Source organism: Malaclemys terrapin, chromosome 4 (genome assembly GCF_027887155.1).
Source record: "Malaclemys terrapin pileata isolate rMalTer1 chromosome 4, rMalTer1.hap1, whole genome shotgun sequence".
NCBI lineage: Eukaryota > Metazoa > Chordata > Testudines > Emydidae > Malaclemys > Malaclemys terrapin.
This window is the reverse complement of record NC_071508.1, coordinates 111856476-111882612: the sequence shown is the minus strand read 5'-3', so window position 1 is coordinate 111882612 and position 26137 is coordinate 111856476. Positions and strand designations below refer to the sequence as shown.

Below are 26137 nucleotides of genomic sequence, written 5' to 3'. Positions count from 1 at the left end.
TCACGCTGGTGAGGAGTCCGATAACAGATGTATGCAGAAGCGTGATTTAGTGCCAGGAGCTGGCCCCTGATGTGTATTAATACAGCTGCAAAGCGGAACAAGCCCCTCTTCATCACTCATCTCTATAAAAGACGTGGAATTCGAGATGGCCCGATGTTAGGCAGAGCAAGCCCATTTGTTCTGCTGACTGATGGAGCCAGCTTAGGCTGTGTCCTTCACCTCCATGGGGCACTCAGGTTGCGAAAAAGGAGCTCAATGAAGCAGGACCTGGTCAACAAGTGAGACGAGAGCAGTTGGACTCAGTGAAGGAGCTACTTAAAGGAGAAGTCTGGCACTGTGCATGTGCCTGTTGCCTACTCTCATTTATGGGCCTGAATTCTAATTCAACCCAGAACTTTATCGTTCATTGAAGGAATGGGGTTCCTCAAAGAAACATCTGCAGTGAGAGAAAGTGAGGTTGCCAAATTAACCCAAGGAAGGGGAAACCCTGTTTAATAACATGATAGTAACTACTGAGAGTGCATGAGAGAGGGAGGGAGTCTGTGATTATCTCTTTGTGTTATCTTATAAATACAAGGCTGGATTAAATCGTTTAAAGTGTTTTGGGATCTATTTTGATGACAGCAGCCATAGAAATGGAAGATCAGTCTATAGAAACAGAGCAGAAATACATCACAAAAGTTGCATTCTGGCAGGAAGAACCATGGAAAGTAGCAGAAGCATAAAACAAAATGATAGGACAATAATTCCCACCAAGAACTCTATATACCCAAAGAATGATCATAATTAGCTATTCAGATTCCTAGTGTGGAAGGCTGTATAGAAAGGTATCTGATTATCCTGTTATAACATTCAAGGCCACCAATGGACCTGCTAAATCCAAGAATACCAGCAAACAGACTTTTGCCAGGAAGAAGCAAACTGACACTCTTCATTTGCTTACCAGACACACTTTTTCTGTCCCTCTGAAACAAGCACAGAGATCCCTCTGGATACATACTGACTAGACATATAATCTGAACTGTATTTACTGCATGATTTCCTTCCAGCTCGATATTCTTATTCTCCCACCAACCCCCAGAAAAGGCACTGACATGATTCCACCCATCCACTGGTGGTTCCTCTGGTCTTTTCCATTGTTTCCTGGATCCGACCATCGCTTTGCTCTTGGCCACCCACCTTCTTGCTGCTGATTCCTGACACAAAAATTTAGTCACAAGCTACCAGAGGAACATGGGTCACATAGAAATTGCATGTTGGAATTAAAAAATTTCAAGGAGTGAACTCACTCTAGGCAGGTATTCCCCACCCTCCCAAAAACCTCTTTGATCCTCAGATTTATACCCATTTCACACCTGAGTTACCTTCAAAACCCTACAAAATAGTCACTTCTGAGGTATAATCCACCTGGAAAAAAAGCCAGAATTCTAGATGTTACATTCCTGGAGCAAGAAGGGGAACAGGGGCGATTACCACTTGCAGTGGTAAACGGCTCCAGGTGGAGTTGGCATTACCAGTATGGATATTGAGAGGTGAGCCATTAACCTTAGCAAGAATTAGGCTCTTGCAGCAAAGGGTCCAGAGATCTCCTTAAGAGAGGGAACCAAAACATCAGTTCATACCAGGCATTGTGAAAGAGATCTATGAAGTACAGGGGCTCACCTCCTCATCACTATGGGGTTGCATGGCTTAATTTTAGAACTGTGGAAATAATGGCTTATGCAGCAGCAGCACTGAATATTGACACTGCAAGACCTTGCAATGTAAATGATACTAACTCACCATGGGTGCACCTTCATATACTCATTCATTAGGCCACTCTTTTTGTTACTGTGCAAAATGCAAGCCACTTACAGCCATAACTCACTATCGCCTTCTCACTTGTGTTTCATTTAACTTTAATCATCAATATTCCTACAAATATTGTGCTATTTTCAGACACAGTCTTCCCCCTCTTTCCAACTTAGGAATTCCTACCTTAGACCGCCATACCAAGATTTTCAAGTGACTAATGATTTTTGGGTGCCCAACCTAAAATACCTTCAAAAGGCATGGTTTTCAGAGGGTGAACGCTTCAGACTTTCTGAAAAAATTGAGGCCCTTTAAGGCATCACAAGTTGGGAATCCAAAAACCAAAGCACCCAGTATCACTAGCCACTTTTGAAAATCTTCGTCCCAGTGTTTTGCCTATGCTGGAATGTCCCCTCAGGACAAGTGACGGTGCACAGACCAGGGATGCTAGGGTTAAATCAAATTACCTGAAGTAGGGCTGGAAAGAGAGGCTGCAGCTGCTGCTGGCTTTCGTTTCCTCTTGATATCCCTTGAGCAGGGCGGTCCCAGGTGTATATTTGTCTGTCTGGGGAGGAAAACTGAAATATTAAAAAGATTGTCCTGATATCACTTTATCAGGAAGAGACACTGACCACTAAGCCTTAACACTACCTGGCTAGCTTCCATCCACCTGCTTGCTGCCTGGGTAAAGAGACAGCCTCTAGAAGCAGCAGCAACTCATTCACATCCCCCACTGCCTCCACAGCCTATGGCCAAAACTTTTTTTCATCCTCAAGCTCAGGCACCAGATGCAGGATATGAGCTGGGGCAGCAGATTAATTTTCCCAAAATATAGGCTGTTCTTCAAAGGCTCTGATATAGCTAATAAAATCATTGCACAGGCAGAGATGGGACTGAACAGGTACTTAGTGGATGCGATATCAGCATTTCTGTGGGGCCCTATCACTTTCTGCAGAATGTAAGCTTTCATTAAAAAGTAAGGCAAGTTTTCTTGCCCCTATGGTTATGAAAATAGCTCTGCACTCACATCACATTTAGAATGTTATTATCTTGGGGTATGCCTAGACTACAAATTTTTTTATCTGTTTTCTGGCACAAATATATGACTGCTTAAGCTGGTGCAGCTGTAAATCAGGTTCCTGTGTTTTCAACACTGTGTTATGCAATTGTGCTGAAAACACCAGCGCCTGGTCCATGCTAGCACATACATCATTTTGTAATGCAGCCTTACTGAGCCAATGCATAGGCTGAAATAGTTTAAAAGCCTGATCTGCCCATTCATATGAGCTTATGTGAACTCTGAAGCCTAATGATAATGGTTTCTATGGCACCAATTTGACTGTTTATCACTTTAGAAAAAACATTCTATTATTATGGATCACAATGTAACTGGGATTGTGGATCAAGTTTGAACAGAGTACTGTCATCTAATCCCTCCCACCAACACTGACCTCTGCTCATAAGAAGAAATATCAAGAAATTTAATTCAGAAAATATATTCTCAACAGTAGTTTGAGGAGACCCACCCAAACAATCCAAAATGAATAAGGAAGAATAACTTATCAGTGAAATTGAGTTCAAGTTCCTGCTCTGCCACAGACTTCCTGTGTCACTTAGGGCTTGTCTACACTGCCCCACAGTTCAGACTACAGGGATGTGAATAGCAGCGCTGTAACTCCCCCAATTGGATGCTGCGAGTGTAAACTAAAAGGTTCCTCACTGGCAATAATGTAGAGCAGGGTTTCTCAAAATTGACCCAAAATTGAATTGCCAGAATGTTTCAAAAGGTTGCGTGGCAGCTCCTGTCCCACAGGGCTGGCTGGGCTCGCATCCCTGCTCCAGGCACTGCAACCTCTGGGTCCCAGAGCCACTCAGGTTTGGCCCAGCCGTCATGATAATGGGAGTCCAGATAGGCCAAATTTGAGTGAGGTCACAACTCCACGCTCACAAATTTGGTCCAGTCAGGGGGGCAGGGCCAAACCCGAGCGGCGCTGCAACCCCAGAGGTTCCAATGCCCAGAGCAGAGACCCAGCCCCACAGTACCGGAGCTGCAGGAACCGCTACTGTGAGGTGAATGCTGGGCAGGACCCAACTGAAACTACCCCAGGGCCTCCACCCCCAGACTATTTCTACCAGCTTAGGTTAAAAACTTCCCCAAGGCACAAATCCTTTCCTTGTCCTTGGACGGTATTGCTGCCACCACCAAGTGATTTAGACAAAGATTCAGGAAAAGGACTACTTGGAGTTCCTATTTCCCCAAAATATCCCCCCAAGCCACTTCACTCCCATTCCTGGGGAGGCTTGAGAATAATATACCAACCAATTGCCTTTAATAAAAGTACAGACCAGGCCCTTTATTTTTAGGGCACTAAAATCAATCAGGTTCTTAAAAGAAGAACTTTATTATAAAGAAAAAAGTAAAAGAAGCACCTCTAAAATCAGGATGGAAGGTAATTTTACAGGGTGATAAAAGGATTTAAAAACACAGAAGATTCCCTTCTAAGCTCAACTTCAAACTTACAAAAGCAGGAATAAACTTCCCTCTTAGCACAGGGAAAATTCACAAGCTAAAACAAAAGATAATCTAATGCATTTCCTTTCCTTTCCTTACAATTCCTGTAATTTTAGATGTATCATTTTAAGGTATCTTTTCAAGAGATGGGTTACCTGCTTGGTCTCTCTCTCTCTCTCTCTCTCTCCAGTGGGAACAAACAAAAGAGCACAAACCACTCCCCCCGACCCCCGTTTTAAAAGTATCTTCTTTTCTCATTGGTCCTTCTGGTCAGGTGCCAACTAGGTTAATTGCCTGATTAACCCCTTACAGGTAAAATGATTCTGTACCTCTGTCTGTACCTCTGGCCAGGAGTGATTTTATGTTACTGCATACATAAAGGTGTTACCCTTCCCTTTTTATTTATGACAGGTTTCAGAGTAGCAGCCGTGTTAGTCTGTATCCGCAAAAAGAAGAACAGGAGTACTTGTGACACCTTAGAGACTAATGTTCTAATAAATTTGTTAGTCTCTAAGGTGCCACAAGTACTCCTGTTCTTCTTTTTATTTATGACACCTCCATTATGTGCTGCCTTGTGCACATTGCTATCCACAGCCCCATAATCCAAACTGTGGGGCAGTGTAGACAGCCTAAATCTCTCTCTGCCTCTGTTCCCTGTCTGTAAAACAGGAATAACAGCACTTCCTATCTCACAGAGGTGTGGCGAAAAATTACATTAAAGATTGCGAGGCATTCAAATACTACAGTAATGGAGGCCCTGTAAGTACCTAAGATATAATGAAAGGTTCAGTTTCTTTCAGATCCTCATGCTTTTACAGCTGGTATTTCTATAATTATTTTTTCTAGTGGTTTAATAACTATGCTTTTCATCCTTAGGGTCATGGGTTCCAGTCTCTTGTAGGTCATCAGGGAAATGAGGTTCGTGCTTTCATATTTCCAACTGAGTGTTTGTTCATTTAGAAATATGTTTGCTCATAATGTGTTCACACTGTTTGTGAATGTGAGCTCATAGGAATCCAGGACTGGATGCTGCAATTCAACTCTCAACTGCATCAGCACAACAGTGTGGGAAGCCCTGAGAACAAGGCTAACCAGGGTGTGCTACTAACTGTGGAAGTAACCCTGGCTCTAGCCAGTTAGAAATCTCAAATTCATGAACACTGAAAAATAAAAATGCACCACAGAACAAAATCTTGCATTCTGTACCATCAATTAAAGTTTAAGAGCCACAAGGAGTCATTACGTGCAACATGAAATCAGTCACTGAGGAGATATTAAGAAATCTTACCAATGGGATGGTTTTATTTTAAGCCTGGAAGTCAGATTCCACTAGAGGCAAATTTTCAAATGCCCTCAATTTTGCAGGTGCAGATCAGGTTCAAGTATTTGCACGAGTATGTGCAGGAAATAGAAGCCTACTGAAAATCTGGACCTATGGGACAGGTTTCAGAAATGCTCACACAATTAGTGTGCATGCAAATGAGGTATTTGTGCACATGGAAGGCCAGCTGGACACCTACATGACCCCTACTCACTCAAATACCTGATTTGCACACACATTCATGATGGCACACAAAATTTGACAATTGTGGCACGCGTTTCTGAACATCTGAACCTGAATAGCTAGAAGAGACTAAAACAAACAATTGTAGTCTAAGATTTTTATTTTGCACTTTTCTAAGGCAGGGCCAGATTACAAGATGATTATATAAACAAGTTAGATGACATATAAAATAAAATAACTCTTCTATAGCACTTTTCAACTTTATAACTCTATACAAACATTAACCAGTTAATTCCCACAACACTCCTGGTATTATCATTCCCATTGAGGCAAAGGTGTGAAGTGATTAGCCATAGGCCACTGAAGGAAGCTATGGCTAGGATTAGAATACAGAAGCTCCGAGCTCCATGCTCAAACCCCAACCACCTCTCATTACAATTACAAAGAAATAGAATTTTTAAAATGGTTAGTTATTAAAGTTTCAGAATTCTTTACTGTACTGAAAACAAAAGGCGGAGCAGCTTCCTAGTCAGATGTGGGTACCGACTATGTTGCATTCAGCAGCCCTGCTACTATTACAAAGGCTCAGGGGTCATAAAGCATAATATGTATTTCATTCAGATTTATCCCTTATTGATCACCCACACTCCAATTAGTTAATCACTGACTGCTCACTAGCTTTGATTGACCTGGTGGTAAAAGTGTCAATTTCAAATGCTCAGTGCACTTTAGGGCACTGTAAATCTGCATACAGCGGCATATGTTGGGGGGGGGGGGGGACGGACGGACGGACAGATGTGCCCTATTAAAGTGCATTAGGATGACAGAGAAAGTCCAGGCATACAGAGTATATCTTATCAAGGATGTGGCACTGCTCTATATTAACCTACAAATTTAATATATTTCATATGATTCTCTGGTTGTTGTAAGGAAAGGTATAGGGTAGCTATACTGGGTTATTTGGAGCTGCATGCATAGCAAAAGCAAACAGGAAGGCTAGTCAATTGGTATAAATAAGTCATCTTCTGACAAACAGCAAGAGACCAGGTTGAGCCATTAACTGTAAAGATCCTACATATAGGCTGTGACGAAGTGGGAATTTTTTGTAATGTTTGTATGAAGCCTATGTATATCTCAGTTTCCCGTATATGCTGCATTGTTACCTAGTGGGGGGGAAATGTCTGTTTGCTCTTGGGCCAGGCTAAGACACAAGTATGAACGGTGCCTAGCTGTCTGCGACTAAGTGTGTCATTGAAAAGGAATCGGTTGAGGCCAGGCCCACATCACTTCAGTGGAGAATCCATGAAGACAATGGCAAAAAACCTTGCAACCAAATACCATAGATTGCCCCACCTCTCAGCAGGGAGGCTAAACAGCATTTCCCCAGCTGGAGAACAAAGGATTGTGGGATATGAGGTGAAAGTTAAGTGTGGGCTGCAGGTAGCAGTCGGGCACACACTGGGGAATCTGATGAAGGAGGGACAGAGAGAGCTTGAACAATGGGGTTCATTACAGCTTGGCTGGGTTCTGACTACCCAGAATGGACTATGCTTTAACCTTCATTTTTCTAGGATAACCAAGGACCTCCTAAGCTGTGTTCCAGTTGACTAATAAGCCTGACTGTTTGACAACGCTGGCTGGTTGTCTGCAGATGCTTGCAGGAGTGCATTGCTCCTTAAGAATGTAAAAATCTCTCTTGGGGTCTGTCTTAGCGGGACTCGCTGAATGGAACTCACAGTGTGAAGCAGCAGTGCTGAAGGCCAAGAGGTCCAGCCTAAGGAGACAGTGAAGCTGCGTGGCTTACCCTGGAGGAAGAGTGGGACTCGTATGGTGTTTGGCACACAGAAGGGGTCCTCCCAGACTGCTACAAAGCTGGGGCCATAGCATAGGCTCCAGCCAGGAGTTACACAATATTAAAAGGACACTAACCAGTGACTAAGTAGCTCAGAGAAAAGAAGGGCTGGGGGGGTGAGTTGTCAGATGCTGCTCATGGGGAGCAGTCAGAGGCAGGTCCTGTGGGAGGATCTGAACGAGTTGGGCCTAAACTCAGGTAAGCTAGAAAGGGGTATAGATTTGTTTTGTCTTAAAATCATCTCTCTCATGGCATGCTGCAATATTGTGTTTTGGAGAAGGTTATCTGGTCATTATGCATTATCTACTGGACAGAGCCCTGAAGGACAGCCTTGCAGGGTCCAATCACAGTAGGGACTGCTGAGTAATCACAGGAGGTATGCTGAGGGCTGTAACCCGGGGACCCTATCTAAGAGAGGAAGAACTGGGAGATTCTGCCCTGAGAAAGATGTAAGCTCGAAAGTTTCTCTCTCTCACCAACAGAAATTGGTCCAGTAAAAGATATTACCTCACCCACCTTGTCTCTCTAAAAATGTAGCAACTCCTCTGTCAGCCTCTCATCACTAACAGCGAATGAATGAGAAACTACGGGGGGTACAGCAAGAATATATTTCTGCGAGAAAAAAAATCTATGGTTATCCACAGACAGTGGTATTTTTACCACAAGATTGGGGAGTTCTCTTGAGCATCTGGATTCTCTCCCATCCTGTTCTTAATGTATTAAGCCAGGATGTACAAAGCATAAAGCTGAGCCTGCAGAAAGGGAAGAACCTTTGATGGACAGCCGGTTGGGTTTTGCTGTTGTGCCTACCGTGCACCAGAAAAATTTAGACTATGGCTTCCTTTTGCACCATCACATGCTTAGCCAAAGAGATGCATTTTTGTTTTAGGTTATTAGGTTTTTTTAATAAATGGTGTGACTGACAGCCTGGGATCCTGAAATCCGCTGTTTTATCCCAAGATCAGTACAGCACAACAGAAGCTCCTCCTCCCCATCAAGATATAGCAAGCCTGAACTGGAGGAATCATCACTAGGATGAAGAGGAGAGTTCAGTCCTTCACTTCTCTGGAAGGGAATCAATTAGCACCAATTGCAGTGGTAGTTTGTGTGATGTGGACACCTGTCTACAAGGAACTAGACTGAGAAACACCACGTTCATTTCACTTAGTCCACTGAAATAACTCAGTCACTAAAACTAAGCCTGGTTTATAAACATCCAATGTTCCAAGACACTGGCTCAGAAGCACCACAACTGCAGAAAACAAGATGGCATCACAGGCTTTTCAGAGAATTCTCCATGCCAGATTGGCACCCTTGATAAAAAAAATATATAGTAAAATTTACTCAAGAGGAAAAGCTCTTCAGAGCAATAGCTGTTGCAAAGATTCCCACTGGCAGACAAAAGGACCTCACCTGGGCTCTTTGTGATTATGATGCCCAATCTAAGACTTCCTTGGAAGCTGGATGCATAGAACATGCAAGGTGTGAGTCTTTCACTAAAATCCCACACTGCCCTGTTTCTCTGCCAACATAATCCATGGCAACCTTATTCTAACCATATCCTTGGATGCAAAGCATTTGTATCATGCTAGTGAAAGTTACAGTGAGCATTAGGAGTTGCCATTAATCTAATGCCTTACAAACAAAGGCTACTACAGCCTCATGTTAACGTAAATGTTCAACAGGGACAGCCTTATAACAAGGCTATTGGTACTAAAGCAGCACACAGCCCAGCTGTTGCTGTTGTTTGCTGTGCAAAGGAAATGTAGGCGATGCAGCAAAACAGGCCAAATAAAAGGTGCTTTTTCTAAGCCCTGAGGTAAAACCTGAGGCTGTTTACAGTGGCTTCAAAGGTCAAAATTAATAGTGAGCGCAGAATTCCTCCTCCTCTTTGAAATGATACAACCAGCTGGGCACCGAAGTCTGATCTGCACATCACATATGTGTAAATCACTACAAGGTGCTCATTCAATCAGCACACACAGCTCCTATGCATGCAAAGGTCTCTTGTTATCACATCACAGAGCACACATTTCCTTTGCACAGCAGCATCGCCTCTTCTACCACCCTGAGCCCCAGGGAGTCCTAAAGGAGCACATTTTTAGGTTCCAAAATCACCGTAAGATTGTTGACTTCTGAAATCATGTGAACCTCATGGGTCATTTACTATACTCCTCAGCCTTCCTGCAATGGCAGCACAGTCACCCAAGAAAGGATTTGTAAAGATGTAGTAAACACCACTCTTTACTGAGAACTGTGTGTGATGAGACACAAGTGAACTGCCTTCCTTCCAGTGTCCCAAGTAAAGATTCCAAACAGGGAAGAAGAAGGGATCCCTCTGCCTTGTTCTACCTTTCCAATATGGATTCAGGAACACAATTCAAAGGTCTCCCTAATTTAGGATCCTCACACCCCACCCTCATAATCTAAACATCCTGTCTGCCTGGACACAGACCATCCCCCTTCTTCTGACCTCCAGAAAGAACAATAAATGAGTTTCCACCCCCAATCTCATTTTGGAGGATGACCAGCGAACAAGTGGAAATGGAGGCAATCTGTCTTCCCTTCACCCATAACTCAGACTCCAAGGTCCAGAGGAAAGGGGAACAGAGGGGGAACACAGTCTGCTCTGAAATTCTTAGACTCTAGGGACGATCATGATACCAGACCAATAGGCCAAAAACAAACATGAAGCATCTTCCCAATGATGGAGCCATGGAACATTTTAATGTCTAATTAATGGTTCTGAGCCGCTATAAACCTAGCCCATTTGCAGTATCCAAACAGGCTTGAGAAGCAAGTCAGCAGCTGTTCAGCACTACCACTCCATACAGTTTCTAGGTGCAGCAGAGAAAAACGGGTGGTGCTGGAAGGGATAGAGGGAATGAGAGGGGGAGTACAATACTTGGGCTTTCCATGAAAGCCTCTGCTCACTTGCCTCTAAAAGGCTGCATCGTCAAGTGTAAACCTTAACAGACAAGGCATGATTAGCAAACGCTTTTGTGCTCTTAAAGGAGAGTAATTATAGGCATGTGAAAAAAGGGAAGTGATACCCGAGGTACTCTTCCTTGCACACCTCCCAAGAGGCAGCAGGGCCATTAAAAATTCCATGATGAAGAGGAAAAACAGCCTGGGAACAGCCAGGAGGCAATACAGCAAATTAATACACCAGCTATCCCTGGGGAGAGCTGCAAGAAAGCAGAAAACTCTCCTCGCTTTGCAAAATAAAATTATACCACTAATGATAACAGAGTCACCACACACACACAAAACCTCTTCTAATGATGGGTGTGAAATCCCCAGTGCTGCCCAGACACTTTGAACAAAATCTCTCCTCATCGCAGACATAAAGCAAGAAAGGAAATCTTGTATAGTACAATTTATACAGCCTTTCAACTGCGTCTTCCCAAGGAACCCTCCATACAGAACCTTCTCCTTGACACTGAAAAGCCCTTCTTATATGCCCATAGCTCTGCACTCAGCATTCGGAACAGCAGCTCTGTTTAAATGAAGCACTGAGCTCCAAAACACTCACTGCACTGCACTGCCAAACAAACTCCACCAAAAACCACCAGAGGCAAAGAAAACATTTCCATGAGGGAAAAGAGAACAAACTCCACCTGATAACTATGTTTCTAGCAGATACATTTGCAAAAGGCTTTCCAAAGGCAGCCAGCAATTGTAAAAAAGACAAGACATTGAACAGAGGGAAGCAGTATGACTTGGCATTGCGAACACCAAGCTGAAAGTGGGCATCCAGTACATTTCTACAAAACCGCCTAATGTCTAACCAGACATCACATGATCTTTAACCTTTCTTCCTATGCCCTGTGTTTTCACCACCATTTAACAAGTAGATAGATAGAAGCTGCCTCTGGTAGGAAGATTATTTGGAGCTTACAAAAACATAAAACAACATCATCAGCTGGTTCCAAACCTGGAACACTGGGAGATTTTGATAACTAGAGCAGTGGATGAATAGATTCACAGGACTGTCTGACCCTGGTGCCAGGATTTACGAAGGCTGTTTATGAACCTTTTTAGTGGCTCTGTAGGGGGTTAAAGGAGAACTTGGCTTTAAAGAGCAACTGTGTGTTGTGGGGACATTTCTATAATGGAGTTTGTGAAAGTGTGCTGGCATTTTTATACTTTTGGCTAGGGTTACCATTCGTCCGGATTTACCCGGACATGTCCTCCTTTTTGTGCTAAAAATAGCGTCCGGGGGGAATTTGTAAAGCACTCACAATGTCCGGGATTTCCCCCTCCCCCGGCACAGCAGAGCGAGCGGCTGGGAGGGCTGCAGAAAAGTCCCGGGCTGGACTCCGGAGCAGCTGGAGAGGAGCTCCGCCCTGCATTCTGAGCAAGTGTCTCAGCACAAAGTGCAGCCCTCCCCTTTTGCAACTGGGAGCGGTTTCTGCCATGCAGGGTAGCAAAACGGGAGCGAGAGCACTTTGTGCTGATACAAGGGCAGCTCTCCCCTGCAACCCGGTCCAGACCAGGGACCGGGTTTTGTTGTGCAGGGCCAGGGACCGGGTTTTGTTGTGCTGGGGAGCTCAGCCACGTGTCCGGCTCGCACAGAGCCCAACACCCTGTTCTGAGCAGCAGGGTAAGGGGGGCAGGAGAAGGGGCAGGGAGGTTCTGGAGGGGGCAGTCAAGAAACGGGGGGGGGGCTTTTTGGGGGGAGTGGAGAAAGTTTTGGGCAGTCAGGGTACAGGTAGGGGGTAGGGTCCTGGTGGGCAGTTGGGGGGGGGTCTTAGGAGGGGGCAGTTAGGGGACAAGGAACAGGGAGTCTTAGGTAGGGGGTGGGGTTCTGGAGGGCAGTTAGTAGCAGGGGTCCCAGGAGGGGGCAGTCAGGGGACAAGGAGCGGGGGGGGGTAGGGGGCTGGGAGTTCTGGGGGGGAGCTGTCAGGGGGCAGGGGTGGGGAGAGGGATCGGAGCAGTCAGGGGACAGGGAGCAGAGGGGTTTAGATGGGTTGGGAGTTCTGGGGGGGGCTGTCAGGGGGCAGGAGTGCGGAGAGGGATCGGAGCAGTCAGGGGACAGGGAGCAGAGGGGTTTAGATGGGTTGGGAGTTCTGGGGGGGGCTGTCAGGGGGTGGGGAGTGGTTGGATGGGGCGTGGGAGTCCCAGGGGTCTGTCTGGGGGTGGGGGTGTGGATAAAGGTTGGGGCAGTCAGGGGACAAGAGGCAGGGAGGCTTAGATAGTCCTGGGGGGCAGTTAGGGGCAGGGGTCCCAGGAGGGGGTAGTCAGGGGACAAGGAACGGGGGGAGGGTTGGGAGGTCGGGGGGGGCGGGAAGTGGGAGGGGCAGGGGCGGGGCTAGGGCGGGGCTCCTCCCGTCCTCTTTTTTGCTCGCTGAAATATGGTAACCCTACTTTTGGCAACACCTTTAGGTAAAGCAAAGCACCTTCCATTAAAGATTTCAGTCTTACCTAGGTACATGGGACTGTGCATGCATTTTCATTTCTAATCATCTTTCGTCCCAAAGAATTTTTAAGCACTTTTCACACTATCTACTGGAACCATTTCATCCTCATTGCAGGCCCCTGAAATGCAGCCACCTCTAGAGCGGAGAAACCACTTGTTTAACAGCACATGGCAACACACCACCACAGATTAGGAGAGGGGGTAAAGAATGCAACATCTGCTTCAAGCTGCACAAGAAATTGAGGAGGGAGGCAATTAGCGGGGTTAAAGTTTAAAGATTAAAGGGCCGGCCCATAAGGTTTATTCTTTGAAATAGGGCAGTAGTTTCTGAAGGATAGGTCTTAGGATACATGCACACCCATCCATTGGTTACTAAATTATTCATGTAGCAGAAATGAGAAACCCCAATGATCACAGTTGCTTCAGAAAATCCTTGTTCAACACGGCCATAACCAGTAGCTTTGGTAGCAGGGTAGGGCTTTCACAGGCCAAGCGAGGTGCCACCAGCTTTTTCCTGATTGGATTTATTAGCAGGAGATGGTTTGTTTTTTATAGGGAGAACAGGGAATGGCTGGTTCCACTTGTAGTATTGGGCATATGCTCAGTGCACCAGAAGGACCTGCTCACTGCATTATGTAGAGATGCAGCTCCAAGCTTCATGATGGAGTTTACAGGGGTGCAAGGCAAATGTGAAGGCAAGAACCATTGAGAGGAGCAGGTTTGCTGGTTGGTATTCTCTTGGATTCTTTTTACTCTCATCCTGCCACTGCTCCTACAGCTGCTGTGTCCTATGCAGAAGTCACAGACCCGCATGCATGACATCATGGTGCGACATCACGAATTCCCTGCAGAAGTCAGTGGGAGGAGAGGCTGAGCTGGGAAGATGCCAAGCCTTCATTTAGACAAACAACCCTAGTATATTTTCCATGCCCTATTTACTAATTAACAAGTGAAAGGAAACTGAAGCTTTAAGTATGGAGAGCGCCTTCAGAATAAATCTGTCTTTAAGAACATAAGTAGAGTTCCCTCCCTGGCCAGGCTTCATCCACACACAGTAAGAAGGGTGCAAAGGTGTATTACACTTTGACAGCAACAATTGCTGAGAATGCTGGAGTGACCTCTGTGAGGCAAGCTTTTCAATCAGATTTAATAGTGGCCAGCAGAAGGCACTTGTACAGCACATGACCTTTCCCCCTCGAACCAAACAATGCCAGCTCAAACATGCCTGAACTCTTGGTCATTCCTGACCCAAGTTTCTCACCATAATGCCACAGCACAGAGAGATCATCAGCAACAAAGTCATCTCCGTTTATCTACCGCCAAGTCTGCTATCGGTTCAGGACACCCAGGGATCTTAGGGTTCCTCGGTAACGCACATTAGCCTACCACCACCTTCTTTGCAGTTTGGTTTCCAATTCTAATAATAGGCAATGATATGGCCATCTATATCTTCACATGATCTACAGCAACCCACCAGCTTGGTCTTACTGGGCACTGTGTGGCAGAGGTCCAGTCTGTATTTCAAACCCAGACCATTGTTCTGTCCCCAGGACCTGATTGCTCACTACTCTGCATACTCACTGGCAACTGAGTGGAGACCAAACTCACTGCATGTGTACACTTTATCAGGATTGAAACCCAGGTTTCCAAGAGCATTAACCCACAGGCTTGCTAGTATTGAAGGAACCAGACATGTGCCAAAGGAAGGGAAATGAGACAATCCTCATAATAGGAGCAAAGCAGGGGGATTACCTGGCAGTGCAGTGTGCTGGTGAGCATCTTCTGTGGGAGGCATCAGCAAGAACATCCAGAGAGTACAAAGGAGATAACGGATTGAACTGGAAAGTCCAAGAGAGATTATTTAAGCAGTGTTTAAAGGAACAATTTCCAGATGCAGCAGCTCAAATCCACTCTCCACATCGGCTCACGCAGTATTCAGAGCCTCTCCAACACAACATCAAATAATGGGGGCAAGTGATATCTGATTCTGTCCCTTCCACTACCCTCTTTCAAGGCAACAACCCTGCAGAGGAGTTGCTCCTCTTGCTCAGTACACAAGCATCAGGGTAAACAAGAGCATATTCAGAGAGAGCCCTGTATTGGACTGCTGCACTCCATGATGAGTGTCCACCTCCCCCAGGGAGAGCTTCCTGCCCATGCCCTTGGGTCTAAGGAGAGAAGTTACTTCCATAAATACAAGTAAAGATGCAAGTAAAACTCCTCCTCATGTTGGACACTTGGATTAATGGAGCAGATTCATTACCAGAAGACTAACCATGCTCCCAAAAGCTCAATTTCAAGGCTCAATTCAAAGAGAACCCCCCATTGCTTCCACAGCAAAGGGACTAGCTGAATGAGAGACCCCCCTCCCACAGTTAGCAAGGTCTCTCACATCAGGGACCCTTTTTAAGCCAATTTCAGAGAAACAGGAATGTTCTTCCCCCTCCTTCTGGTTTTTAGACCAGTCGAAGATCTGTCACACTGCAGACACTGGAAGAGCCTAGGAGCCATCAACCCTATTAAGGGCAGCTTATCTTGAAGGACACAACCCTGGAAATCTTTTTAAAAGAGGGGTGGGAATTGAACAATCACTAATCAACCACATGATGATATGGAGCAACATTTACTCAATTTGGAAACAGACTGCAGAATTCATCCTGCTAGCTACCCTCTGGATGCCTGCATTAACCTCCCGAATGACCACATGCATCATCATCCTCCTCTCCTCCTGTTTGTTCTCAACTTAGACTAGAAGCTCTTCAGGGCAGGGAATCCATTTTTGTGTGTGTTATAAAATGCTAGATACATCTCTGGTACTCTATCCTAAAATAAGGAGAGATCACATACCTTGTACAGTAACTGGAGTTCTTTGAAATGTGTCCCCCTATGGGTGTCCATGGAAGATGTGAATGTGCCTTCAATAGGAGATTTTTGGCAGCAGTGCCTGTTTGGTCCGGGCATGTGCCCTAATTATCGTAATGACTCATACCAAGGGCATATAGGTCTGTGACGAACAAACTGCCATCAGTTCCTTCTCTACTGCAAAGTCTCACAGAGACAAAGATGCCAAAGCAAAGAGGAAGAAGGGTGGGTAGTGGAGCACCAAGAGGGGGACACATCTTCAACAACTCCAGTTACTTTACAAGGCAAGTAACCTCTTCTTGCTCTTCTTCGAGTTGTGTCCTTATGGTGGCTCCACTTGACGTATCTCCAGAGCAGTACCCTCTGAAGGAGAGAAGAGCTTTGGAACCCAGTCTAGAACTGTTTGCAGAATTGCAGAACCAAAGGCAGCATCTTTCTTTGAGGTATGCATTAAAGCATGGTGCCTTGAGAAGATGTGAACTGAAGCCCATGTAGCAGCAATGCATATTTCTGCTATAGGAACATGGGGTGGTTCATCCGTCACAGACCTATATACCCTCAGTACAGGGCTTGAGGATAGCTAGAGTGCATGTGTGGATCAAACAGGCATTGCTGTCAAAAATCTCCAATCAAAGGCACGTGCAGCGCATGTGCATCTCAAGTGGAGCACCCATAGGGACATTTTTCAAGGAACTGGGCGCTCGTGCTTTTAAGAAATTATAAATTAATAATCCTTCAGCTATGAAAGGACCCTGGTTATAAACACCACTCAGGAATCCAGAGCTCAGTGCCACCTTTTATAAACAAAGGGCTTGATACAGGCTGAAGAGATGCTATAATCTCTGAAACGTCAATTATCAGACAGCTTCTCCTTTAAATGGACCATTATTCTATTGTCAGACAAACATTACAACGGTATTGTGGGGAGGAACTTCCAGTGACTCCTTGTAGCTATTTAAGTTCATCATAAGAAGAGCATTTCCTGTGGGTCTCTCAAGGTCTACACAGTTAGTCTTCACTCTGACACTCAGAGCATTACATATTTTGAAAGTTAGAGAGCTGTTCTAACAGGCAGGGGACTCTATGGCCTCAAGAGTAGTTCTATTGCCCCGGAGACATGAAGTGCTCACTCAGAGCCACCTGAGACAGTAAAACTGAAACCCAATTTCAAAAACAAGGTGCATTCAACATCAGTGTCTGTGAAACAAAATAAGCATCTGACCACTGAACAGAAGGAGGCACTATTGCTGTGAGGAACCAGACAGTACTGGGTGCGCCCGAGGAAGAGGCACATTGCCTTGGCAGAGTCACAGAGATTGGGCTCTTCTGCTTTGGCTAGATGAGCCAATTGTCACTGAATCTGATCTAGATCATAAACTTATTGGAGAAGACTTGACAGTGTGCACTTAAGTAGGGGTGATGGAAAGCAGAGGGGGTGGCTATTCTCCCTCCCCATCGCTTTCCAGTACTTCCCTGGTCTGGTTGCTATTTAACTACAATCTGGCCAACAGCTTTTCTTCCTCTGCAGGATCACCAGGAAAAAGCATGATCCAAAATGGATGGATGTGAAGGGTTTAAAAGGAGAAAGAGTCCCATTCATGGAGTTTGCAGAGAATTCTGTAAGGCCAGAGTTCCTACAGCCAAGAAGACCCTCCCTCCAGCTCATTGTCACAGAGGAAGTTAAACAACCAGATGGACAGAGGGAGATTTAAGAAGACTGAGATCCTAGGGAGCTATTCGGTACTAACAGCCCACACGATCCCTGGCATGCGGGATGTAATAGAAGCCCAGAAGAAGTCAGTTAGAGTGAGATGAAGGGCTGGGGCTGCCTTACCTCATGTGCACAGGCCACAATGTGGTGGAAATCGGAAGCCAGCACTTTGTTCTTTCTAGAAAGAAGGAAACCAAGTGAGAAAATAAAAAAAGGCAGAGCAGAGCCATCTTACCTGGTTGCGGTCTCTCTTTCCCGTCGATGGTAACCAGAAACTGGAGGGAGGAAAGATGGAATGGGAGACAGAGAAAGGAAGGAGCAAGGGGGGGTGGGAGAGTGAGGGGGAATAGAGAGAAGGGGAGAAAAAAACAGAGATGGAGAAAAAAGGGAGAGAGATTAAACATTGACAGGACTCATACTAAAAATGACAAGTTTTAGACACAGGGAGCCAAGGAGGCAGGACGTGAATCTGGATGCCGATAGCCGGTGAAGACAGGATTCACTGCAGCATGATCAGAAAAAGCCACCCTAACTGTCAAACCACGACAGTGGCAGTTCCAGGGAAACCCACCCTGATCACCCAAGGTACTGGTTATGATTAGGAGGAGGAGCTGGGAGGGATATGGCAGAACATTGCATCTATGGAGAAGGCAAACTGGCTGCTGTCCTGTCAGCATCACTTCCGCTGCCCAGCTCTGTTCCCATGGTGCTCCTCCATACGCAGTGCTACTCAATAATGAGATTCGCGGACAGAGGGTCCTCTAAGGCTGTACTGGGGACCAATGGATTTGAGAAGTGCATGTGGTAAAGGAGGGAGAAGGAGGAAGGTTCAATGTAATTAAAGGGATAGCATGCCGTAGCCATACATTGGGGCAGACCCATAATAGGGGGATATGAGCAAATGCAAATAGGACAGAAGGGAAGAACAAGTCAGTTTTGGACCCAACTATCTCCCATCTCACAGGCTATTTTGTTTTCACTCCGTCCAGTCCCAGTGAGCAGATGGAAAGGGGCAGTCTCAATGTATTGCACAGTTTACCCTCTCCTTCACCTACTCAAAGTGCTAGACCATAATCAGTAGCAGATAGGTCCTTACTCTTTTTGACGTGGGTCACTAACGATGTGACCCATCCTCTCACTGCCCAGAGTGCTCAAGCTGGTCTCCTGAAACATAAAAATAGGCAAAAGCTTCATCTGAGACATTCCCCTTCCTTCTCCAAGAAGCAGACAGCACAGACACCACACATATATTCAAGGTCCTGTTTTCCCAGAGTAACCTCTCTGAGCCTGGCAGTGAGGACTGTGAATCCCCTCAAGGACTCAAAGCTCCTATAAGCAGTTACTCCAGGCTGCTGGGTGAGGTGGGCAGGAGACTCAGCTCAGGTAGCAAGGAGTTCCTATGGTTCCTACTAAGTGGAACCATCAGATCCTCTTTCTCATGAAACTGAACCTTCCTCCTTCTCCCTCCTTTACAACATGCACTGCATACACACAAAAAAAAGGGGGGGCGGGGGAAGAGATGATGGGGAAGGGGAATTTCACCAGCACAGAGAAGGGAACTGAAGGGCTCCGCTTGGGAGCTTGGAATGTCCGAAAGCAGTAGATTAAGTAAAAACCCCTGCAGCAGTTGAGTAAAAGCACATTCCAGGAGGGAGGAACTGCTTTGGAAGTTTGGTTCTCTCCAAAGCGCATGTTTGTTGCCTGTACACATTCACGCAGGAGACTCTAAATATCAAGCTGTTCATCTTCACATAGCAATTGGCCATAAAAAATTCACTGTGGGGGGAGGGGTGGGGAAAGAGGTGTATGTCAGGCTCCAGATATGAGGGGAGAAGGCGGCTTCACAGGCCAGACTCTCCAGAGCTTATGCCAAACTGCCTGGGCACAAATGAACATGAGGTTTAGGGGAGGCAGCGGCGGCAGCAGGGGTGAACAAAGATGGGCTATTTGTTACAGCAGGAAAATTATTAACTTAAAGTGCCATAATGTTTAAATTTACGGTTTATTACTGTGTAAATTACAAGCCGTACTTTGGGTAATTAGCAGCTCGCTGGCGGGGAGCGCTGAATGAAACTCATTATTTATGATTACAATTTAGAGGGGGGGGAGGGGAAGCAGTGACCTCCGCTGGAAATGACAAAGATCCCTTTAAGGTGATGAAGATGAATTAAACAAGTAAATATTATCCTTCTCATTTGGGATCGTTAGAGGAGCCTCCAACAGGCACAGGCCCTTTCAGGTGGCCTGAAGAGCTCTGCTCAAAGCAGATTTCACATCAGCTGAGGACTCTTATTTTAAATGCTGGCTACAACTAAAGGTGAATGGGCTGAAGAAGGAAAGAACAGGAGCTGTTGAGTGTGACTAATAGAGAAGGGAGAGGAACTACACCCCTGACACATACCCTCCCCCAAACTCTGAATCATTGGAGACGCTGTCCTCACAAAGTGGGAGGGCTTCCTCTCTGCAGCTGAGAGGTCTTACTCTTTCCCCCCAATCCTTAGGCAGGAGGCTGGCAGGGAAACTGGACCTTCACCAGTGAATATAAACCAGAGTCTCCAAGAACGCAGAGTAAGTCCCACCAATAAACACCCAATCCCTCACCTTACTTTATCCCCAAAAGCCTCCTTACTCCATCATAGTTGATAACTCTGCTCTCCGCCCCATCATCCCAACATTGACGTGGCTTTCCTCTTTCCCACCACATGCAGGCTTGTGGTAAATCCTGTCTCTCCTTTTGTAACAGATATAAGATATGTTCTTTTCTCTCTATGCCAACTGCTGTAATCCTGGCCAAGGGTTTTGGTCATTTCTTGCATTCATTAGTGGAACCTTCTCTCTGACCTCCTGTCCTTTCAGCCATCCAAAATGATGCAGCTAAAATCATAATTCTCTGGTGCCAATCAGACCGTGTTGTTTCTCTGTTCAAAACTCTGGCTTCTCTTCACCTTCAACATCAAGTTTAAGCTCACAGTCTTTGCCTCCCAGGGTTTGAATCTGCTCAGTTCTCCCAGATACATCAATGCTGTCATTTCCCCTTATGCTCAGCCAAGCTTCCTGCCATATAGCTCCCTCTGTATTCACCCTCCATCTTCCCACCTTCTTTGGCTGCTTGTCTATAGAGTCTTAACAGCCGGCTGAAAACCAAATAGTTATTTTTCAAAGCAAGTAGTATGTGACAGACCACCACACAGGGTCCTTCTGCACAAAATAATCCACTTTCTGCCTTAGAGCAGCAGCTCCAAACTGACCAGCAGAGCAGACACAGAATTACCCTCTTGGAAGAGGCAATACCTTGCCAACGAGTCTCCTACGTCCCTTTCTGAGACAGCGGGCAGCAGCTCCTGGAAGGCGGTTCAGACGAGCATGAAACCCTGAAAACCAAAAAAAAGGAAAAGGCTGAGCACTGAAGGCAGAAGGTTGCTCCTGGCAATACAGTGATGAGAGGCCTTGTGCTCCAGTGCCTAGAAGAGTATGGAATTCAGAGTCATGAGAACTGGGTTTTATACTCTGCTTTGTGTGACCTTGGACAAATCAGAACCTCTGTGCCTCAGTTTCTCCACGAGAAGACTTACCCAAGAGCTACAGATAAAAATCTATACATTATAAAAGGGAGACTGAAGAATGTAGGCAGCTGAAATGAAGGATCACACACCGTTTCACAGTGTTCTCTTTTGGCTGGTGCAGCCATCTTTAATCTAGACTTCTGTTTGCTTTACAGATAACAGCAAACACAATATCCAAATTCCATTTCCTGTAGAGGTACATGCAGAGTGTCCACATCACACCAGTCTAAAGATAGGGCACGACAAAATAATCCAAAGCAAGCATATTTTAAAAATCTATAAACAGGTCAACTTTAATATCAGCTTAAGTTCAGCATCTCTGTGAATAAAATCTGCTCCCTCTGCCATTTAAAGGTTCACAAACACACTTCTGAACCCATCCCATTCCCTGTGGAGCTCACCCCTCTGAGCAGGCCGGGAGGGCAAAAGGAACGTAGAGTCGGAGAGTTTTTCCAGGCCAGAGTCCATTCGCTCCACCTCAGACCGGTGATCTGCTCCCCACTTGGGCAGTAGGTTGGGGACGGTGAATCCTGGGACACATTCTCCCTCATAGAACCAATCACTCTGCTCATCATCCCCTAGAGAAGCAGCACAGAGTTACTCCAACATCTCCTCTGAGTGACCATCAAAATGTTACATATTCCACATCAAAAAACTACCAAAGTCACTTGAAGACTCTTTGGGAGTTACTCCTACATTTAATAGCAGTTTTATGTTAAGTTTAATTGATAGTACTATAATTATGGGGAATTCAACAAGTGCTCCAATTATTCTTGTGCTCAGTCTACAGTGGCATAAGCAGCATTTCCCATAGAAAGTAGATCGCCCAGCATGAAGGCCTCTTTGTTGGATGGGTCCTCTTTACTGACGTGTTTAGGAGGCTGAGGCAGCTTTATTGCTCTTTTGTGGCTGCGTCTCACTTACATTATTTCAGTGCTGTGTGGTGTCTGATGTACAGGTGCAGCTCTTTCTCCAATGTAATTACTGCAGGGGAGGTGGAAGTGTAGTGGCCTGGCACAAGCATTATCGGCTACTACAAAGGAGCCCTCAAAATGGGGGGGAGGGGGGAAGAGGAGCAAATGCTGCACATGCTACCAACCTGTACATCAGGAAGAATGAGCCACACTCAGAGGACAGGAGCTTCAAGGAAAAGCACTCATCACGCCATTAGGAATGGCTGGTGGCTTAGAGCACAGAAAGGGTCAATGAGTATTAATTGTGCCATACATCTGGCTCTTTGAAAACTCCTCAGGACCGGTCAAGACCACAACCCACTCATGCCTGGGATAGCAACAACTAACCACCTCAAAAGTCTCCAACAAGCAGAGCCAGTGCAATTAACACAGCTGTGTCCTGGTAACTGAACTGCACTAGATAATATTCTGTTAAAGCTGCCTGGTTAGAATTCTCCTTGGAAAAGTAACAAGTGAGCAGGCTGAGAAAAAGCAGGCAGCTCCATGCAGCACTGGTGTCAGACCTCATCCTGAGACAATAATCCAGTCCTGCATCCACTCTGAAAACCAATCATTAAACAAACGAAGCAAGCAGCCCCGATCACATCAGCAGCCCCCGAAACTACCCACAATAACAGGCAAGTGCCTGGAATCAGGATAATTCATTCAGATATTTATTCTTATATATATTTGATACATACACTCTAGACAGAGGCTTCAGATGTGTTAAAAAATTAAATAGGGACTGTTCCCCCAAACACTGGAAAACGGATCATGTGTATAAACAGGTCAGCTACTTTGGACACTAGAGCATAAGCTCAGTAACTCATATCTCAAGCAATTTCCTTCAAAGTCACTTGCTACATTAGACAGACAATAAAGATATGCATCCACTGCTCCTACAGTGCCTTTCACCCTGAAAGATCCCAAAGCATTTTATAAACTTATGTTCAAACTCTACACAGGGACCACTCCTCCACCAGTGACATGCATCTGCTGCTGGGATGGATAATACCAACTGTTCCAATAACATAATAGTTAAAGGACAAAAAGGGAAGAAACCTGTATCCAGTTGAAACTACATGGGAAATTTAGTGAAGCAGAATGTAATTAACTAAGTTGGGATTGGGCCAGAACATTAAGTTTAAAGGTGACTTGCAAAGTAAAACAATTGGGTTTGTACCCTTTCTTTTGCTTCTTTATGATTGATAAAGAAGCTTTGGAAGGAGTTTGTCCAAAAAGGGTATTTTTTCCTTGCTTGTTTTTCACATTAGAGTGTAAACAGCATCAGAACATTTAAGGCTTTGTCTATGTTGGGAAAAAGCATCATGTAAGAAAATGTGTTAAAATGTTTTAGCTAAAATGATGTCAAACATGAAGTGGCAACTAGTGTAGACAGAGACAGTCATGTTTAAAAAAAAATAATTTTTAACGCAACTGTTCCTGTCTACAGTAGGTACTATGGCACATTTGACATATTAGCCAAAACGTACTAATTAACATATTTTCTAACAAAGCATTTTCCCAATGTAGACACAGCCAAAGACTGGAGAATTAATGAAATTATGACATCACAAGATTTAAGAGATTGGAATTTGAGCAACAGAGAGGGGAAGGGATTTTTAGTCACTGTTTAAACATTTGTGTTTGTTTCTTTGGTTGACATCTATTTAACTCCAGTACCTAATAATAATCTTGGACAAAGAATGTATATGTTACAAATTCAACACCAACACCAGTTGAAGTGTGAGAGTCCACAAACTTCTGAGAACTGCTTCTCCCCTGCCCAATACACACATTTTGATTGTTGCACCTCCACCAGGCTTAGTATGTTGCTTGTCATCTTAGATTGTGAGCTCTCTGGACCAGTATGTTTCTGAATGGACCAAGTATGACAAGCAGATTGTGGGAACTTTTGCAATATAATATACAAACAATTGACCTCTACTGATAGAGACATCATGGAGTTCTGATGACCGCACTGTAACTAAGGCCTTGGCTACACTTGCAGATGTACGGCGCTGTGAGTTAAACCTGATATTGTGCAGCTGAGTAGGGAAAGCGCTGCAGTCTGTCCACACTGACAGCTGCCCAGCACACTGTCGTGGCCACATTTGCAGCGCTATTGGGAGCGGTGCATTATGGGCAGCTATCCCACAGAGCACCTTTTCCCATTCTGGCGCCGTGGGTTGTGGGAAGGGGGCGTGGGTACGGGGGGTTCCGGGTTCTGTCCCAATGCCCCGTGATGCATCACTTCGCATCCCAGAAATCCCTTTGTTTCAGTCCACCTTTGGCCCCATCTTTCAACGGTTTCTGTGCAGTGCGATCTGTCTGCAGGAAATGAAGTCCGAACTGCTGAGGCGTATGCACGTCACGTTTGGCTGTCGAACTATTCCTTAAGATCCAAAGTGACAGTGAGGGTGAGGAGTCCGACGATGCTATCGAGCTGCGTAACGCGTACGACACAAAATTGCTTGTGGCATTCACGGACATACTCAGCACCGTGGAACGCCACTTTTGGGCTCGGGAAACAAGCACAGAGTGGTGGGATCACATTGTCATGGAAGTCTGGGATAACGAGCAGTGGCTGCAGAACTTTCGGATGAGAAAAGCCACTTTCATGGGACTGTGTGAGGAGCTTGCCCCCACCCTGCAGCGCAAGGACATGAGATTGAGAGCTGACCTGCCAGTGGAGAAGCAGGTGGCTATTGCAAGTTGGAAGCTGGCAACTCCAGACAGCTACCGGTCGGTCGCAAACCAGTTTGGAGTGGGAAAGTCGACAGTTGGAATAGTGTTGATGCAAGTTTGCAAGGCCATTAATCGCATCCTACTCAGAAGAATTGTGACTCTGGGTAACGTGCAGAAAATAGTGGATGGCTTTGAACAAATGGGGTTCCCTAACTGTGGAGGGGCGATAGATGGGACGCACATTCCTATTCTGGCACCACCCCATCTAGGATCAGAGTACGTTAATCGGAAGGGGTATTTCTCTATGGTTCTCCAGGCGCTTGTGGATCACCGTGGGCGTTTCATTGAAATTAACACAGGCTGGCCCAGAAAGGTGCATGATGCACGCATCTTTCGGAACACTTGGCTGTTCAGGAAGATGCAGGCCGGGACTTTTTTCCCAGAGCGTGAAGATCACGGTAGGGGAAGTTGAAATGCCCATTGTGATCTTTGGAGATCCTGCTTACCCGTTAATGCCGTGGCTCATGAAACCCTACACAGGGAGCCTTGACAGCAACAAGGAACGGTTCAACTACAGGCTGAGCCGGTGCTGAATGACTGTGGAGTGTGCCTTTGGCTGTTTAAAGGGCCGCTGGCAATCTCTGAATGGGAAGCTGGACTTGGCCGAAAACAGCATCCCCGCAGTTATATCCACGTGCTGTGCCCTCCATAATATTTGTGAGGGGAAGGGTGAAAGCTTCACTCAGGCATGGACCTCTGAGGTTCAACACCTGGAGACTGAATTTGCACAGCCAGAGAGTAGGGCTATTACAGGAGCCCAGCGTGGGGCTGCAAGGATTAGGGATGCCTTGAGGGAGCAATTTGAGGCTGAAAACCAGCAGTGATATCTGGTGCCCTGCACGGGAGTGAAGTGCAGTAGTTCCAATCTTTAGGAATCAGTGTCTGCTTAGCAGACAAGCAGACTTGCAGTGCCTGTTTATTTCCTGGGCTAAGGTGTCTTTTACTTTATGCAATAATAAAGAATGTTTTCAAAGCCAAAGAATCCATTTATTGAAAAGAAAAAAAAATTTATTGAAAAGAAACAAGGGGGTGGAGTGGGGAACAGTACAATCACAGATTCGCATATGTCCTGTCTGGTGTGCTGTGCAGTGAGTGCTGCACTTCAGGATAGCTATACTGCATGGTGATGGGGGTTGAGTGCAGAGGGTAAGAGTCGTGGTTTTCAAGGCTGGCTGGTGAAGATACTGGCGTTGGAGGCAGCGGGTGGCGTGAAGAACAC

The 26137-nt window shown here is 45.6% G+C and overlaps 1 protein-coding gene across 8 annotated transcripts in view; it reads right to left on the bottom strand.

Annotated features, from left to right (window-relative positions):
- Window positions 1-26137, bottom strand: part of GPATCH2L (G-patch domain containing 2 like) — a 49476-nt gene that overhangs the window by 14332 nt on the left and 9007 nt on the right. For 2 of the 8 annotated variants that reach the window (XM_054027047.1, XM_054027048.1), the window contains exons 4-9: window positions 21619-21795; window positions 20946-21025; window positions 18751-18818; window positions 17778-17832; window positions 14834-14919; window positions 2259-2356 (exon numbers count right to left, since the gene is read on the bottom strand). In XM_054027047.1, the coding sequence (XP_053883022.1) occupies window positions 2259-2356; window positions 14834-14919; window positions 17778-17832; window positions 18751-18818; window positions 20946-21025; window positions 21619-21795 (564 nt within the window). Of the gene's footprint in view, window positions 1-1545; window positions 1590-2258; window positions 2357-14833; window positions 14920-17777; window positions 17930-18750; window positions 18819-20945; window positions 21026-21618; window positions 21796-26137 lie in introns of those variants that run through there. The other 6 variants (XM_054027053.1, XM_054027049.1, XM_054027050.1 and 3 more) reach the window with 6 other exon arrangements.